Source organism: Globicephala melas, chromosome 9 (assembly GCF_963455315.2).
Source record: "Globicephala melas chromosome 9, mGloMel1.2, whole genome shotgun sequence".
Classification (NCBI taxonomy): Eukaryota; Metazoa; Chordata; class Mammalia; order Artiodactyla; family Delphinidae; genus Globicephala; species Globicephala melas.
Window position 1 is genome coordinate 75,618,208 of NC_083322.1, and position 19,738 is coordinate 75,637,945.

The 19,738-nt window shown below is 39.4% G+C and overlaps 1 protein-coding gene across 1 annotated transcript in view; it reads left to right on the plus strand.

Annotated features, from left to right (window-relative positions):
• Positions 1-19,738, plus strand: part of ABCB4 (ATP binding cassette subfamily B member 4) — a 74,016-nt gene that overhangs the window by 24,385 nt on the left and 29,893 nt on the right. The window contains exons 10-16 of the mRNA XM_060304725.1: positions 1,244-1,357; positions 2,402-2,512; positions 2,735-2,860; positions 5,508-5,711; positions 6,060-6,230; positions 14,870-15,031; positions 18,020-18,181. Of these exons, the coding sequence (XP_060160708.1) occupies positions 1,244-1,357; positions 2,402-2,512; positions 2,735-2,860; positions 5,508-5,711; positions 6,060-6,230; positions 14,870-15,031; positions 18,020-18,181 (1,050 nt within the window). The remainder of the gene's footprint in view (positions 1-1,243; positions 1,358-2,401; positions 2,513-2,734; positions 2,861-5,507; positions 5,712-6,059; positions 6,231-14,869; positions 15,032-18,019; positions 18,182-19,738) is intronic.

Genomic DNA, 19,738 nt, shown 5'->3' on the forward strand with positions numbered 1-19,738 from the left:
AGTACCTTCAGACTGCATTGACCTTTTGAGGGCTGATTGGCTAGATGAGCTTCCGTCATTGCTGAGTCTGTTTTTTCTCCTTTTGGTCTCCTCTCTGGTTGTCAGCTCGGAAGTTCTCCACCTCTCTTTACTTCCTCATTTGCTAAATTTTATGAAGAAAGGAGATTGAATCCTGACTCTGCCATTCACCCTTTGTGATGAGTGTGCCCTCTCTGGCCTGGTCTCCCCATTTGTAGTACGTAGACAGTGACTTCTCCCGAGTAGGGCTACAGAGTGACGCCCGTGATGCAGGGAGCCCAGCGATGCCCTCTGCATAAAGACTGAGAACTCTAGTGCATTGACTTCATAGCATTGCTTTTGGTAGAGACGGCTTTGCTCTCTTACTGGTCTTTCTCTGTATTGCAGGTAGCCCATAGATATTTGAGAGATATTTGAGTTCTGGGTATGTGAAGTGTTACTGTTACCGTCTTCTGAGAAAAGACAAACTATAAGTAGATGTTTCAGCATGCCCAGAGATAAAGGAGTAATTTCTCTTCATTTATGTTTTCTTCAGTTAACATTTGTTGATAATCTGGATTCCTGAAGCTATAGTGTTGACTTTTCTATATCAATTTATTTTCCTAGTGAAAAAAATATAAAGGCAAATGTGTTAAGTTTGTGTGCTGTAGTACAGAATAATTGTATATTAATCATTGCACACAGGTGTGATTTAGTGTTTTATAATGTGTGAACTATTATTTTTTATATTAAAAGTCCTACCAAAATATGTATTAATACATAACATAGTACTTTTTAAGGAAAATTTCATGCGGCCAAAATCTGTTTTATCTTGAACATTCTGTGTAATTCCATGAATAGTTAGAGAAAATCATATAGGACTGAAAAATAATACTGATGGAAAATGTTTTCCTCTGGTGGCAATAGCTTCAGAATCAAGGAAGTAGGTTTGAAAAATCTTTCTGACTTTGTCTAAGTTCAGGAGAAGAGCAACAGATAGTTTGGCTAGCTAGACAAAAAATATATATTTTTTTCAAAAAAAATATTTTTGAGATTGAAGAAACCTGTTCATGCAATAAAATGCTATAGTAACCTTCTAAATTTTGCTCTTTTGCCAAAAAAATTTTAAAGGGATAAACCTAATTGCGATCCTTTGGGTAGTGTATATTCCAAACAACTCATATTTGAGATGATGGTGGACTCCAGAATAGGACTTATAACTTTTCCTTGTGTTCTTTTTGCTCAGGTCTTTTTCTCAATCATGATCGGAGCCTTCAGCGTTGGACAGGCTGCTCCCTGTATTGATGCTTTTGCCAATGCAAGAGGAGCAGCATATGCAATCTTTGCTATTATTGATAATGTGAGTCATTTATTATTTTAATGCCGAAAAATTATTTGAGGTCTGGCTAATTAAATCTGGCTTTCGGTTGAATGTCGTATGAAAGTTTTGCCAAGTGAACAACCTCTCTTTAGTAATGAATGAAATCAAATGCCTCTTACTAATATTTCTGAAAGTTTATCTTTAAATAATCAAATAGCACTGATCTCATTTTGGGAAAGTACATCTGCACTAGTGTGTTATTATTAGAGTTCAAAGCAAAGATGTTTGTCTTCCTAGTTTTCCTCCTTTTCTCTTTCATTTTGTAGCCAGACTAAGAATATTATGATTTGTATACAGGATGAGTGGACGGAAAAGTTACTGGTGGGACCAAAATTGATAGTATGCTTTGCTGTGGGTTGCCCCCTGTCAAAAAAAAAAAAAAGATCACTGCGCATATGATATAATTTTGAATCAACTATATTGCATAAGTTGTACTGACTGCAGTGAAATAAAGAAGATCATTTTGACATAAGTACGTCACTGCATTTACACAGAGAAAATGCAAACTAGGTAACTGAAATGTGATTGTTTAATCCAAGCAATTCCTACTTCATTAATCTAAGTCATGAGAAAATTGTTCAGCTTCTGCATATATACAAAATTTACATCGTTCCTAAATAACTTGGCTCTAACCAATTGTTCAGTCTTCTCAACCCAGTCCATTACATTTGTTGTTTAGGAATAAGCTAATTGTCACTAAATGCTGAAATACCTGGATATATCCATGGTAGTATGTTTTTGTCATTGCAGCTGTAGGAATGTGCATGTTTGACCATTTAGAAAATTTATGAGGATATGCCAGAAACTTAAAGGGAAATATCATATAAAATGAAATGAATATATCCTTTATGTACTTTTCAAGAAAAGCCTATTTTCTGAGAAGGAATATTTCCTTAAACACACACCGTCTTCAACTTGAGTTGCCATTCTGGGTCCTATTTTTGGAATTTGCTGAAGCATATTCCTTAAAAATGCAATTGTTTGTCCTATGATGGAATAGTCATTGAATTTTGTTTTATTTAGAATCCTAAAATTGACAGTTTTTCAGAGAGAGGACACAAACCAGATAACATCAAAGGGAATTTGGAGTTCAAAGATGTTCATTTCTGTTATCCAGCTCGACCTGATGTCAAGGTATTGTAAGTAATATTTATAGGAATTCCTAATTCAGACTGATTGTTTAATCATCTTAAAGAATCCATAGTCTCTATTAGTTTGATATGTATGTGCTTTTTTCCTTTTGAGATTATATTCCCTTATTTGGTACTTTTTTTCCAAATTTAAAATTGAATCAGATTACTCCCCTTTTAGGCTTTTGTTGTGAAGTGTGTTCTTTTTCTCTCTTTTCCCTCATAGATCTTAAAGGCCCTCAACTTGAAGGTAGAGAGCGGTCAGATGGTGGCCCTGGTTGGGAACAGCGGCTGTGGGAAAAGCACGGTGGTCCAGCTGATACAGAGGCTCTATGACCCCACAGAGGGCATGGTAAGTGGGAAGAGCCATGTTCTCCAAAGTGGGAAGCTGGATACCAATTAGGCCTTTGAAATTGTTTTGTTTTGTTTTGGTTGTTAACAAATTTGCATGTGAATCCAATAGAATTGCAATGCATCTGGATAATGCATTCAAAACCTTGGGCTGTTTTAACAAAAGTATTCAAGATGATAAAAGCCAAAGAAGCTAGACAACACTCTCCTCTGTTCCAACTAAGCTTTTCATAACCCACTAGGTCACTGGAAAATAGTCATCCAAACCACTGGGAGGACTTACTGAGTTTGGTCAAAAATATTCCATATAGCAATTATTAATAACCTTGTGTTCAGGATCACAAGAAATCTTAGGACAGTAATTAAATTCATCAAAGGCGGTTGAGTTTTCTTAATTGTTGGAATATCTGAAGGGGAAAGTGGGTTAGTCTCTAAGAAGCTTCTGGGGACATGGAGAACAGTAATGGCCTAGGGGATATTTTTTTGGCCTTTAAAAATTTTGTTATAAATTCTAATTTATTTATACTTTTTGGAGTATAGTTGATTTGCAGTTTGTGTTAGTTTCAGGTGTACTGCAAAGCAGAATATATTTTCTGAGAAGAAGACATTCTCTTACATAATCACAAAACAATCATCAAAATCAGTAAATTTGGGCTTCCCTGGTGGCGCAGTGGTTGAGAGTCCGCCTGTCGATGCAGGGGACACGAGGGAACATGGGTTCGTGCCCCGGTCTGGGAAGATCCCACATGCCGCGGAGCGGCTAGCCCTGTAAGCCATGGCCGCTGAGCCTGTGCGTCTGGAACCTGTCCTCCACAACGGGAAAGGCCACAACAGTGAGAGGCCCGCATACCGCAAAAAAAAAAAAAAAAAAAAAAAAAAAATCAGTAAATTTAATGTTAATACAATACGAGCCCACAGTATATATTCAAATTTCCTCAACTGCACCAACTTTTGGACGTTGAGTTTACCTGACAATGAAATGTATTATAATTCAACAATAATGAAAACAGAAGTTTACAAGTTACAAAGAAAAACAAAAAAAACCTAAAAAGGCATTGAGATACAACAGAGATTGCAGGAATGAATACAAAGTTTTCTAGGATACACAAATTATTTATTTATTTACTTTAATAAAATTAACAAACCTTCTTTGAAAAATCTGATACACCAAGGAGGAACATAGGTCCATCCTCATTTCCTAAAGCAAACTCTAGGTTGGTTCAAGTGTAAACAGTTTTATTCATTTTTTAAAAAGAACATAGTAAATACTAACCATTGAGGATAAGCATTTGAAAACATCTTATTTTTTAAATTATTATTGGAGTAATACATTTTTTAAAGAAAATACACGTCAGCAGGGGAAAAAGTCTTCAGAAATTCTATAACTCAGAGATATTCACTGTTCACATTGTGATTTGGCAATTTTATTACTGCTGAAATAATAGAAAAAATGCCCAGTGGTACAGTTGACTGATTCAGTTTTTCCTTAAATCTCTCCCCATAAAAATCAGTAAAATTATAATAAAAGAAAGCAATAAATTGGAACAAATAATTTATGATATATGTGGGAAAACTATTATCACTATTTTAGAAATTAATATGAATCTATCATAGGATATGAACATGCAAATCTTTCGAGAATAAATGTAGATTTGTAAAAAGTTTAAAGAAATGTTCAACCTCACTTATAATTGTATATGAATTAAAATAAATATAAGCTACCACCACACACTTATTAATTAGAAAAGACATTAAAATGATAAAAGCTAATAAATTACAATGAAGCAGATATATATTTATATATTCCTGCTGACATTGTAAATTATTATTATTTTTTTTTTTTGCGGTACGTGGGCCTCTCACTGTTGTGGCCTCTCCCGTTGTGGAGCAGAGGCTCCGGACGCACAGGCTCAGCAGCCATGGCTCACGGGCCCAGCCACTCTGCGGCACGTGGGATCCTCCTGGACCGGGGCACGAACCCGCGTCCCCTGCATCGGCAGGCGGACTCCCAACCACTGCGCCACCAGGGAAGCCCGACATTGTAAATTATTAAAAATCTTTTTAGAGGGTTGTTTATTCAACCTTTATTCAGCAAATAATAAATGCCCAACATATGCCAGTCATTGTATAAGTTAAGCAATTGTTATCGGAGAAGAAAAAATAAATCATATGCTTCGGCCTGGTATTTCTGTGCCTTTACAATGATTGTCCTTCAGTGTTCCTTGAAGGAAGCCAGATATTCAGCAGGTGGGAAATGCTGAAGTAAATTATGGTATATTACATACAGTAAAACATCATAATGCCATCAAAATGATATGTAGACTAGGTAGGTAAAGGGACATTTTTATTCAGATTTAGTAATGGTAAGCAAAAATAATAGTTATGCCAAAAATGTATAACCGAATATATAATCACTTATGGAGAATAATCCATCCATAAAAAAACTGTATATGTAAGATAATAAATATCAAAAGAGAGAATACACTTTTTATTTTTAGTCTTCCACATTGCTTTATTTCCAATTCTCATTTCTAACCACTGAAATAAGTTAAATATTAGCTAAGGCTTTTTTGGTAACAAATTAGAGTCTTGATGCTTTATACATCAGAAGGTTTAAAATATTCAATGGAAGGATTTTGTTTTTTCAGATTACCATCGATGGGCAGGATATTAGGATGTTTAACGTAAGGTATCTGAGGGAAATAATTGGAGTGGTGAGTCAGGAGCCGGTGCTGTTTTCTGCCACCATTGCTGAAAATATTCGTTATGGCCGTGGAAATGTAACAATGGATGAAATAAAGAAAGCTGTCAAGGAAGCCAACGCCTATGAGTTTATCATGAAACTACCACAGGTAAAGCCTCTGTTAATGTAGTTGCCCTCGAAATGAGAATTTCAACTCATGTGAGTTCTTTCTTCAGAGGTTAAGCTAATAATGTTTGAGGTACAAGGTTGTCCAACTTTGCTAGGTAAGTCCCTTGAATTATCCAGTTGGAGCGTATAGCTTGGTACATGAAACATACAAAATTTTATACAGAGTATGTTAGTAGTTTGTCAGAATTCGATATTATTTATTTTATTATAATTTGTGACTCATTACGATGGTCAAAATGAAGCTCCCTGATGTCTTCATGAATTTCTAGGCTCCATAGCTTTTTCTAGTTGAAATACTTCAAGAGCTCCACCATGCTTTCTCTTGTAGAAATTTGACACCCTGGTTGGAGAGAGAGGGGCCCAGCTGAGTGGTGGACAGAAGCAGAGAATCGCCATCGCTCGAGCTCTGGTTCGCAACCCCAAGATCCTGCTGCTGGATGAGGCCACCTCAGCGCTGGACACTGAGAGCGAAGCTGAGGTACAGGCAGCTTTGGATAAGGTCAGTGGACCCTAAACACCTGAAGGCCAGCCAGTTGAAACTTTATTGAAAATTCTTGCCAATGCTTTGCGAGTCTAGGTTGAAAAACATAAACATAAGAGCAAATGAAGCTCTCCCGTGGGGCTTTCTTGGTTTCTCCTTTCTGTCAAGGCGCATTGCAGAGAGAGGTGGGCAGCCCATTAACTGGCTTGCTTTGACCAAGGTGCAGTGAGCCCTAATCCAGACCTGTGCAGTGAGCTGCTTAGCTTTGTTTTTTTTCTTGCACATAGGCTAGGGCTTTGATCAAAAGTAGTTGTGGTAAAATGTACAAAGAAAAATCTGGTTACTTACGCAGTGGTCCAGCTGAAAAGCAGTTCAAATATTTGCCTTATTTTGTAGGCAGTACATCGTCTTTACCTATTCATGAAAATGCATGGATGCTTTTCTGGAAATAAAGTTCAACTTGCATGTTTTTCTAAGCATATAAATAAGCAACACTTATTTTTTTTTTATTTACTTATTTTTGGCTGTGTTGGGTCTTCGTGTCTGTGCAAGGGCTTTCTCTAGTTGTGGTGAGCGGGGGCCACTCTTCATCGCGGTGCGCGGGCCTCTCACTATCGCGGCCTCTCTTGTTGCGGAGCACAGGCTCCAGACGCGCAGGCTCAGTAGTTGTGGCTCACGGGCCCAGTTGCTCCGCGGCATGTGGGAATCTTCCCAGACCAGGGCTCGAACCTGTGTCCCCTGCACTGGCAGGCAGATTCTCAACCACAATAAGCAACACTTTTTAAGGCTGCTGAGCTCATGGGCATGGCTCAGAGTTTCTAAATTTCTCACTGTTTTCTTTACTAAACTAAAGCTTCAAAGGAAGAACCTTATCTTGGGACACTTTCAAGGTCAGGTGCTGAAGTCATCTGTAATAACAACACAGTATTAAAACCAGAGTCAGATGACGTCATGTAAATGGCTTTCAAACACATAAACATCATAAATATATTGAGTTGAGAAAGTTTAGTAATTAAATGTGCAAGTTACTTAGTCTATCCAACCTGCCTCTTGAAATTTTATTTTTTTGAATTGACCTATTTTATTTTGTTTTATTTTTTGATTTGTATTGAAATATAGTTGATTTACAATGTTGTGTTAGTTTCAGGTATACAGCAAAGTGACTCAGTTATACATAGTATCTATCGTCTTGATATTTTAGACATGAACTGTATGAACCTTATTTTCTCAGGAAAATTTATACCTGAATCCTAAGTAAACACAGTTGCTTTGTGTGCTATAAACTGTAGTTAATTCATGCTTCCTGGTTTATCAGATTAATATTTTGGCTTATTTTATATAATGTAATTTAATAATTAATGAAAGATGATAATTATTCCTCACAAATTTATATATTCAATTACATTGCTTTCATGTATATTAAGTCTCAATATTAAGGAAACAAAATATAATACATAGGAGAATTGTATTTGCTTAGTTAATTAGAAGTGACTTAAATGAAGAAATCATAAAAATAAATACATGCATAAATTAAACAATTAATTTTAACTCAAAACACATAAATGGTCATTCATGTGTCAATATAGACTTTTTAGCATAAAGTTAGGTGGGATAAGAGAGATATTTATGTGGGAAAAAAAAGTCCTATTCAGCCCTAGGACCCATGTCCCAATACTTTGTAGGATACAGACATTCAGTATGTTAGCCCTTGCTGTGCTAAATGAACAGAATTACTGGAGATGTTGTTTTTCATGATATGAATTCTGTCAGCAAAAATTATAGCCTTGCAAGTTTTAATTCATATTTGGACAGGTTACTTCATTCAGTTTTAGCAATTTGTGTTCTGTAGGATTATGGCCCACTCCTCAGTTGATAACCTTTTACATATTGACTTTAAAAATAGCTGACAAATCACTCACAGTGCTTTTAAATCTCCAAGAAAAGCCATTAGCAGCTTGGGGTGGTGCTTAAGGGCACAGGTTGTGGTGCCAGGCAGGCTGAGGTGGGAGTCCTCTAAGCCTGAGATATTGCAGAAGTAATTGGGGTGGGGGGAAGGGGGAGAAATAATGTCATAGGATGATTGAATAGATTAAATGAGATACTGCATGTAAAGTTCTCAGCACATACCTTGCCCATGAGAAACAATGCAATTATTATGGTCATTACCATTACCATGATTATTATTCCTTTTATTGATTGCTGAATCAGTTACCTATTGCTGCATAACAAACCCAAATTCAGGCTTAAAGCAATACTTCTGCAGATTGGCTGGGTGGATCTTCTGCTATTTTTACCTGAGCACATATATGGCTGTATTTACCTGGAGGGTTGACTTAGCTAAAACGGTCCAAGATGGCCTCACTCACGTGCTGGCTGTTGGTTGGGCATCTCATACTCATGCTTGTATTCACTCATACAATAGGCTAACCCAGCTTCTTTACACAGAAGTCTCAGGCCAGTGTATCTAGAGGCAGAAGCTATAAGACGTCTAGAGGCTTAGACTCCAGAACTCACACAATGTCACTTTCACCACATTCTATTGGTCACAGAAAGTCACAAGGCTAGCCCAGATTGAAGGAGTGAGCAAATAGATTCTGTTTCTTGATGGGTGAGCTGTAAAGGATCTATGACCATATTTAATCTTCCACAGCACACTCTCTGCCACAATTATTTACATTTCTCCCAAGTGCAAAATAAATCCACCTCTTCCCAAGACCCTCAAAATTTTCATACAGTTATGAGATCAGGCTCAAAGTCAGTACCTGAAGACGTGTATGTGGTCCAGATATGGATGAGATTCTTCATGTTATGCTCATCTTGATCCAGAGGACTAGGAACTAAAGAGACATTATCTTCCACACATATACCCACCATGTAATGGTGAGGCAGGGACAGGCTAATTGTAACAGACACTCCTATTCAAAAAGGAAAACAGGAAGCACATAGCAGTTACTGCTCCATAGCAATTTTGAAATGCAGTCAGATGCATGTTGCCAATTACTCCACTGCTCCAAGGAAAGGAAACGTTCCTTGATTAAGGCTCAATTCTACCCTTAGTAGAATGGGTTCCCTAGTGCACTTTTTCTGCTTGGTTTGGGGCTCCAACCTCTGGGCTCTCAGACTCTCCCTCTGAGAGCTCTTTCTTTTCCCATAAGAAAGGGCCCATGTCTGCAGCTGAGTAACTTTCTCAGCATACTTTCTGCCCATAGAAATTTGAGACCCAGAGCCCTCTTTACATTTTAAATTTTCTCAGTCTCTTTTAGTCCAAGCTGATGGACTCTCTTAAAGACTTTGTGAGTTTGCTTAGAATTTGACTGTAGTTTGCTTAAGCCCCAAAAGTTACATCTTTAATTTTTTGGGGGGGCAGGCCTCTCTCTACTTTGGGCTGTATATGAAGCTGCCATTAGAAAACCCTTTAGAGCCTTAGAAGCCCTTTTATGTAGCAGAGAGTGTCTACTAGAATTTGCCATAAATTTTTCAGAGATTTTAACAAAAAAATCTTACACCTACACCCTGATTTGATCTTTGGTCTCATTTGATTGGATGATTAACAATTCATTTTCCAACCCAGCAAGTACTGCGTCTTCTTTGTAGCTTCTAAATTCACCTTGCAAACCAAATGGCTTCTTCTTTAGCTCATCATTTTCTTCTCATACCTTATCATATACAGCCTGGCACTTTCAACATTCTGTTTAGAGATCTCTGGAATCTCCTCAGCCAGATGTACAAGTTCATTAGATAAAATATCTTTCTTCCAAGTTACTACAGGGAACAACTTTTCCAGTTATTCTAAGGTTACATAACACAGGTCACTGTCTTTCCAGCCTCCAGTAGCAATTTCCTTACTTTTCTTCCAGTCTCCACTAACAGTATCATCACCTCCCTTCTAGCCACTGCCTGCCACTCAGATCCCAGTCCCAAAGCCAATGTCACATGTTTTAGGGTTTTGTTACAGTAGCATCCCAGTCTAACTACAAATTTCCACATCAGTTGCTTTAATCCAGCACTTAGTGGGTTGGCTCCTGTGACTCCTCTATTGGTTTTGCCTAGTCTCCCCAGGCAGCTACACTCAGCTCAGGGTCATCTGGGCTAGAATGTTCAAGATGGCCTCCTTCATGTGCCTAGAAATTGGTGATGGCTGTTGCCTGAGGCAGCTTTATTCTCCTCACGTAGGCTTCTCATCCTCAAGTAGACCAGACAAGTTTCCTTTCCAGGTAGCTTTCAAAGATGGCAAACACACAAGCTATAAGGCCTCTTGAAGTCTATGCTGCAGAAATTGCACAAGCATTAATTCCTTCATATTGTTTGGTCAAAGCAAGTCACAAGGACTGCCCAGATTCGACGAGGTGGAAAAATAGACTCCACCTCTGAAAGGGAGTAGCTGCAAAGTGTTTGTGACCATGTTTTATCTACCGTAGTTGCTGCAGGTAGTTTATAATCTACCCAATTGACTCCATACATTGCAAGATAACTAAACTGATGTATTTTGCAGACTATAAACTGTGTCTTTAAAAGGGAAATCCTTCATTACTGTACTCCCCCCAGTGATACTAGTCAGTCAATTGGCTGGTCCATCTATTTGTATGCCACCTCTCTTTTAACAATGAAAAGTTGAATTTTATAATTAATTATTTTTCCTCTGAGGAGCATAAGGATATACTACTATTATAGTTATTGTTTTTCCTCCCTTATTACCTAGCCTGGAAGAATAATATTTTCCTTTTGTGGATCCTTTATACATTTATCAATACCTCTTATGGCACCAAGTTATTGTAGTTAGCTATTTACTTATATGCCTCCTCTGTCGTAGAAAGACTAAACCCCCAAAAGGCAGAATTAATAAATGGTTCATGTTTGTGTCTCTATAGCACCTACTCCAGTGCCTTGCCCGTAGTAAAGCCTAAATAAATTTTTACTGAATTGGTTACCATGGCCAAGCTCATTGAGATAATACATGTCTACATTAAAAAAATTACTAATGACCATTTCTGCTTTTGACTCAATAGATAGCAGCTATTCATCAAAATAAATAATAGGTTTTTCCAATATAAGGTCTTAAAGAAGAACAGAAAAGCAGACTTGATATTTTGATTTTTTAAAGAAAGTCAATAATCACAAAGTTTCATACCTACACACACTCTCCTACTCATAGTGTTTCCATACTGGAGGGGCAAGAAAAGAACCAGAGTAGTGATTTAATGAAATGATTGCCAAAAGTTTCATTTTATGCTTTTTTTTCAGAAGTTCCAGAAAGGCTCATGGAATAGTACTTCCTTTGTTTGGGCCTGTTTCATTCCTACACATCCAAAATTAGTAGAACGTCCAAATTTCTTAATAGTTGGTGTCCTTGAATCTAGGGTATTTATTTGCCAATGTTTTGTCATCACTGGGGTGTTTGAAAATAGCCCTTTGTGTCAGATCTCTACTCTGGCCAAAGAATCTCGGTCAAGGGTGACAGTTGCTAATTTTGAAATTAGCAACTTTGCACACTTTGTGTCTCCTGCACACCAGTCATTTACTCACAAGTCTGACTCCGATTCCTCTGTTTTTTTAAAGTTGATATAGCATCAACCTATTATTATCATAATGATAACCCAGTCACTGTCAGCAGTTTACTCATCACTGTTAGTATCATGAATATAATTAGGTTGATCAAAGTATTTCCTCTCTGCCTTATCATACATGGACAAAGCCATGCAGCTTCCATATCAGTAAATCAGTAAATATTTATGAATGTTTCTTTGGGGCCCATATGCTAAAAATCAAAGAACAGTCTTAAATGTTGTCCAGTAGTTATGCTCTAGTCTCTCTCTCTTTTTATGATGTAACTCTTTTATATTTATTTAAACACAGTTGATTCATCTGGTTATTTTAGAGTAAGGAGTGAAGAAGAAAGACCACATTATTTTTTTCCAGGTGGCTACAAAATTGGCTCCATAGTCCACCTTCTGTCTACAGAGAGACAAAGCATATTTATTCATACTATCATACTAATTCTTAAATGTTTCATGTCTATTTCTGGACTCTCTATATGGTTCTATTGATCAAATTGTCTTTTCACGTGATAGCTTCCCCCAGACTTTACTATTTTAATTGCTGTAGCTTTTTTTTTGTTTTAATTAATTTATTTAATTTATTTATTTTTGGCTGCATTGGGTTTTTGTTGCTGCCTGCGGGCTTTTTCCAGTTGTGGTGAGCGGGGGGGCTACTCTTCATTGCGGTGCGTGGGCTTCTCATTGTGGTGGCTTCTCTTGTTGTGGAGCACGAGCTCTAGGCGCGCGGGCTGAGTAGTTGTGGCTCATGGGCTCTAGAGCGCAGGCTCAGTAGTTGCGGTGCACGGGCTTAGTTGCTCCGCGGCATGTGGGATCTTCCCGGACCAGGGCTCGAACCCGTGTGCCCTGCGTTGGCAGGCAGATACTTAACCACTGCGCCACCAGGGAAGCCCTAATCGCTGTAGCTTTTTATGTTTTAGTATCTGGTGGAGATATTACCCAGATACTCATTAACTTTTTCACAATTTTCATGGATGCTCTTTTTTAAAAAGTTGAGATATAATTCAGATACCATAAAGTTCACCCTTTTAAAATGCACAATTCATTGGTTTTTTCAGTACAGTCACGAGATTTTGCAACCATCAGCACAGTCTCACTGCAGAATATTTTCATCATCCTGAAAGGAAACTTTGTACCGATTAGCAGTCACTCTCCATTCCACCCTCACCCTTGCTCTTGGCAACCAATAATCTGCTTTCTCTCTCTGTGGATTTGCCCATTCTGGACATTTTATATAAATAGAATCACACGAGGCATGGTCTCTTGTGACTGGCTTCTTTCACTTAGCATAATGTTTTCAAGGTTCATCCATATTGAAACACGCATCAGAATCTCACTCCTTTTTCTGGCCCATTATTATTCCATTGTGTGGATATACCACCTTGCATTTATCTTTTGATTAACTGATGAACATTTGGATTTGTTCTCACTTTTTGGCTATTATAAATCTAGCCTTTTTTTTTTTTAACATCTTTATTAGAGTATAATTGCTTTACAGTGTTGTGTTAGTTTCTGCTGTGTGACAAAGTGAATCAGCTATATGCACACGTATATCCCCGTATCCCCTCCCTCTTGCGTCTCCCTCCCACCCTCCTTATCCCATCCCTCTAGGTGGTCGCAAAGCACGGAGCTGATCTCCCTGTGCCATGCAGCTGCTTCCCACTAGCTATCTATTTTACATCTGGCAGTGTATATATGTCAATGCTACTCTCTTACTTCGTCCCAGCTTACCCTTCCCCCTCCCCGTGGCCTCAAGTCCATTCTCTACGTCTGTGTCTTTATTCCTGTCCTGCCCCTAGGTTCATCAGAACCTTTTTTTTCTTTTTTTAGGTTCCATATATATGTGTTAGCATATGGTGTTTGTTTTTCTCTTTCTGACTTACTTCACTCTGTAGGTCCATCCACCTCACTACAAATAACTCGATTTTGTTTCTTTTTATGGTTGAGTAATATTCCATTGTATATATGTGCCACATCTTCTTTATCCATTCATCTGTCGATGGGCACTTAGGCTGCTTCCATGCCGTGGCTATTGTAAATAGAGCTGCAGTGAACATTGTGGTACATGACTCTTTTTGAATTATGGTTTTCTCAGGGTATATGCCCAGTGGTGGGATTGCTGGATCCTATGGTGGCTCTATTTTTAGTTTTTTAAGGAACCTCCATACTGTTCTCCATAATGGCTGTATCCATTTACATTCCCATCAACAGTGCAAGAGGGTTCCCTTTTCTCCACACCCTCTCCAGCATTTACTGTTTGTAGATTTTTTGATGATTAGCCTCTCATTTCTATCTTTTTAACTACTTAGGTGACTTTGGCTGTACTCTAATAACCATCCTAAGGATGTGGCTTTATTGCCTCAGACTAGGAGTGGTCTTAAGAAGTGGTTAGTCTTGATAGGGCTAATGAGTATTAAAAAACAATAGCCATTGTTAATGACATAACATGAAGAGTTTGATGGGCACTTTCCAGGTTGTAAATGCCCGTTCATACACCCACCAAGCCAATGACATGTGAGTTCAGGGAGCTACTTAGGGGGGTGATTTGTAGATTTCAGCATCCGTAAAAATCACCTGAAGCACTTGTTAAAAATCATAGTTAATAGCCCCACTCCAGAGTTTGGAATTCAGATGGTCTTTGAACCATGATGTGAACCATCCATATCCCAGGGTATGTTTTCACCTAAGCTGCCTGCATGTGGTCCATTAGAATTACAGTCAAAATCAGGCACTACAGAAGTGCTCTGGAGAAGACTGTATGTGGCAACAGCTTCTGAACATGCTTCTGCTAAAGTCTCTCGCTTATCCTATAACTCAGAACGAGGGCTCCTCACACAGGTATGAAAACATTTGAGAAGGGCTGTAGACCTCCAGAGTTATCCATCCTCATCCTGGAGGGACTGGCCTCCTGTCTGGTCCAGAACTTAAGTCTCCTTTTAGCCATTCACAGGTGAGTGATGCCTTTGTGGCCTAATCACCCAGGGATGGTGAGCTGCTCTTGCATCATCCGCAAACACCTCCATTCAAGTGCTTAATTGTGTGTTAATTGACAGTGCAGGACATCGTAACCCTCCTGCCTTACATGTTTGTCCTTCTCTCCTTTAGGCCAGGGAAGGCCGGACCACCGTAGTGATAGCACACCGATTGTCTACAATCCGAAATGCAGATGTCATTGCTGGGTTTGAGGATGGAGTCATTGTGGAGCAAGGAAGCCACAAAGAACTAATGAAGAAGGAAGGGGTGTACTTCAGGCTTGTTAACATGCAGGTATCTGCTTCCTGGGAAGTTTTTCTGCTGTTTTCTCCTCAATATAGTATTCTTTATTTTGTTTATTAAAATATCATGTAGCTAATGCCATGTTGGGAAATAAGAAGTTTTCAGGAAGCTGCCTAAAATATACATCTGAGGCTTTAATTCAGAGTCGTTGAAAGAATCTCTAAAGAGAAAGGTGAGGGGGGAGGAAAATAAAGGAAAATGCCCCAAACATTTTGAACTTACTTTTTTTTTTTTTTTGCGATACGCGGGCCTCTCACTGCTGTGGCCTCTCCTGTTGTGGAGCACAGGCTCCGGACACGCAGGCTCAGCGGCCATGGCTCACAGGCCAAGCCGCTCCGCAGCACGTGGGCTCTTCCCGGACCGGGGCACGAACCCGCGTCCCCTGCATCGGCAGGCGGACTCTCAACCACTGTGCCACCAGGGAAGCCCTGAACTTACCCTTTAGGACAGAGATTCTTAATTGCCTGGGGAATGAACTTCTTGAGCAACTTTGCAAAATAAATAACCTAAAAATATGTTATTCTGTAAACATGATTCTTATATTTGTAAAAGTATATACATTTGCTTTGATCTAACTGTAACTAGTATGTACATAATTTTGTTCTTTTTCTTCACGTTTCAGATGCACATCACCCAGATCCCATCATTTTAATGGGTCCTCAGCATCTTTTCACATGTTCCTTGGCTGTCTGTCTGTTTTCCTCTGTGAAAGCGTCTGTTCCTGTATTAGGCTGTTTCCTGTTGAGTTGTTCATGATATTCTTATTCATTTATAAGAACACCTTGCATAAAAAGGAAATACACATTTCTCTTGCATGTATTGGAAGTATTTTTCCTGCTTTGTTCTCTCAACTTCACTTTGTTGTTTGGTTGGCTGCCATAAAAAAAGCTTTAAAATGGTATGTGATTAGATTATCATTTTTCCTCTCCATGTCTTCAGGATTTGGGGTTGTTCTTAGGATATTCACCCATATTTCCTTTCAACATTTATTGTTTTATTTTTTATGGTTGAATATTTGAGGCAGCTGAAGTATATCCAGGTGTAGGAAATAAGGGCTGTTGGTTGCAAATCTATACTTTTTATCAACTGGTGAAAAGTGGCCATCTTGGCTTTGGAGCTCAATGACCTCAGCTCCCAGTAAATGAGGGCTTTAGGTGAGGCACAGAAAAGTATATTATGAGATAGAGAGAGGGATTATGCATTTGGTCATAGAAGAAGTCTAAAATCTGAATGGGCTTATTGGAAGAACTGTCTGTTGAGATAGCATGGACAAGATGACAAAAGGAGAAAAAGATAAGAAAAGGATTGATGAGAAGCGGTTCAGTTTGACTTGCCATGTGCTAGAATTTGGGGGAGCCAGGCTCGAGCATGTGGTGGGGAACCGTGGAAGATTGTTGAGCTGGGGTGTGATTTGAGCAGGACTGCCCTTCAGGAAAGTGACTGTGATAGCAGTGTGGGAGTGGATGGAAGTGAGGATGTGGGAACCAGTTACAAGACTAAGTCTCTAAGCTAGGTTGTTTTTTATGTTTTTTAATAAATCTATCTACTTATTTATTTTTGGCTACGTTGGGTCTTTGTTGCGGTGCACGGGCTTCTCATTGCGGTGGCTTCTCTTGTTGCAGAGTGTGAGCTCTAGGCACGCGGGCTTCTGTAGTTGTGGGTCGTAGGCTCTAGAGCGCAGGCTCAGTAGTTGTAGCGCACGGGCTTAGCTGCTCCACAGCATGTGGGATCTTCCCGGACCAGGGATCGAACCCGTGTCCCCTGCATTGGCAGGTGGATTCTTAACCACTGCGCCACCAGGGAAGTCCCACTAGGTTGGCTTTTGTTGGGAGATGGTATGAAACCGTTCCAGTGGGAAACAAGGAAGTCCACCAAGCAGAGCGTACCTTCAGTGGGGTTCAAGGCACAAGGGCAATATTCTGTCAGGTGCTGAAAGCACAACTGGAAAGTAGGATCAGATTAGATCCAGAGCTCAAGACAGACAGCCTCTGTGGGTACAGTAAGGCACTAGCCAGATAATTGGGTTTGGGGACAGGACCTGACGGGAAAAAGACAGTAGCACAAGAACTGAGGTCCTGGACAAAGCATTAAGATGTGGACTCAGACATGGCGGAAGCAAACAGAGAACAAAGTTAGACTCCAGGAAGGTTGGGTTGATATTCCCTCATCTAGCATTGAGCTAAAGGCCCTTAAATTATCCCACTCCCTGACCCTTTAAGGAGAGAGTTGATCCCAAAGTGGGCAATGAGGCTGAACCTGCAGGACTGTTCCCCTGGGGTGACGTGTGGATGCATCTCTGCAGGACTCTGAGGAAGAAGCATGATGGTACTCAGCCAGATTAACAGCCTCCCTCGGGCAGTGACCAGCTTTTCCTTGTTTATAAAAATGAGCACTGGGGGCTTCCCTGGTGGCGCAGTGGTTGAGAGTCCGCCTGCCGATGCAGGGGACACGGGTTCGTGCCCCGGTCCGGGAAGATCCCACATGCCGCGGAATGGCTGGGCCCGCGAGCCGTGGCCGCTGAGCCTGCGCGTCCAGAGCCTGTGCTCCATAACGGGAGAGGCCACAACAGTGAGAGGCCCGCGTACCGCAAAAAAAAAAAAAAAAAGGAGCCCTGGGTAATGTTTCTGTTTATTCTTCTGCCCTGTGGTGGTCTCTAACTTGTTCTCTGGATCCTGGCGTATTGAGGAAATTCCCAGTTACCTGCTGGATAATGAAAACTTTGCCTTTTAATTTTTAAAGAATATTTTTATATTCCAGGTTTCACATTGAATTTAACCTTTCTGTCCTTTGTAACCTCTTTTACTTCCACGTGTTGATATACTTCTTGGCACTTTGCAGCTAACTTTGAGAAGCTGTGACGGAATCTGAAAGTCTTGACACGTGATATTCAAATGGCTGTATGGTTCTAAACTTGGTTCTAAACTTACATCCGTCTGGACACAGGCACACACACAATTCAATGTTTTGTTCTTCTTTTAGACATTAGGAAGCCAGATCCAGCCAGAAGAATTTAAAGTTGCACGAACTGATGAAAACCCTGCCATGGGTTTGGCTCGTCCCGTAGTCAGGAGTTCTTTTCATAAAAGCCTGAGGAATTCGCGAAAGTATCAGAATGCCTTTGATGTGGAAACCATTGAACTTGTGAGTTGTTTTTCACTTAAATCTTTAGTTGCTTAGTTTTGCTGTTGAAATTCTTAGTCTTGCAAGTATATTGCAGGCACAGAGGATTCCTGCCATGAGCCATACTCTTCTTAAAAAAGGGAAATATCAAATTTTAAATGTATTTGTCAAAAATTGAAATCAATTCCAATTAAAATTGGATTTCCAATGAAAAAAGATCCAAAAACATAGTCTTTGTGCTTAGATGCTTAAAATTAAAACTAGATATTCCACTTATTTTTGAGGTCCAGAGATAAATAAGGCTGGTCTAAAGTAAGAGGCCCTGATATTTGCATGCTCTAGTAGGTAGGATTACTTTTGATTTCTGTGCTAGGAAACTCAGATTAATATCAGTTTAAGAAAAATAAGAGGTTTTATTTCTCTTTCACATAAAAAAATCTTAAAGGTGAGAAACCCAGGGCTAGAATGGTGACTCTGCCATGGTTACCATGGATTCAGGTTCCTTTCATATTTATCCTCACTATCCTGGCATGTAGCTTCCATTCTCAATGATCGAAAATGGCTCCTGAAGCTCCAGCCATCACATCTGTGTTCCAAGGCGCAAGAAGAAGCAAAGATTTTCCATAAGTCCGATACAGTACTTTTATTTATATGTCACTGGCCATAACTTAATCACATGGTGCTACTTAGCTACAAGGAAGGGTAGATAACTGAATCTTTTTGCTATATGCATTGCTACTCTGAATAAGATTGGAATTCTCTTACTCAGACAAAGGAGAATAACCAGAAATAGCCAAAGTGTACATTCTTTAACGTTTCTCACCTGAAGACTTGGGGTCTAATTAATTCAAGTTAACAGAAGCCTTTATAATATTGATAAAAAGGGAATCCATTCCAAGAAAAGATATTTTATGATTTTAAGAAATGGTTTGAGAATACCTTTTGATGTTATTTATTGATAAAAGCTGAGTATTTTTACTTTTGTGTTGGCCTGAAGACACTAATCCTACCGAGAATTCACTGCATCTGTTTTTCTCTGCCCACAATGTTATTGACTGCAGCGATTACGAGGGCTCTCTCAGAGGTCTCCATCTTGGTGTATTTATGGAAAGAGAATAACAATTGAATTATTGTGGAGCTGCATTATCGTCCATAAGATAAACAGTTTCCCCCTTTTTGGCTGTGGAAGTATTTACTTCTCATTTCCTCATTTATCTGGACAGTTATGCTGCTAAATCTTGAGAGTCTGGTATTTTAGAGGAGCCCTTCTCTTGGAGAAATGCACAGAGAAGAGTGGGAGTCAGAAAATGCCACACCAACAAGACTGTCCTAAGTGCTATCATAGAGGGATAAACAATGTGCCCAAGGAGCGGGGGAAATTAAGTCTGATCAGAAGGGCCTGGAAGACCTGTTGGCGTGTGAAGAGCAGCCTCAGCTCGTTTAACAGGCTGGAGACCAGGGCTACACGATGTTAACTAGGGAGGAAAAAAACACCCTAAAACGCAGAGAAAATGGGTGGCTTGAAAGAGGAGGGCTGAATAGAAACTATTTCCATGTTCTCTTTTTCATAGAGACACA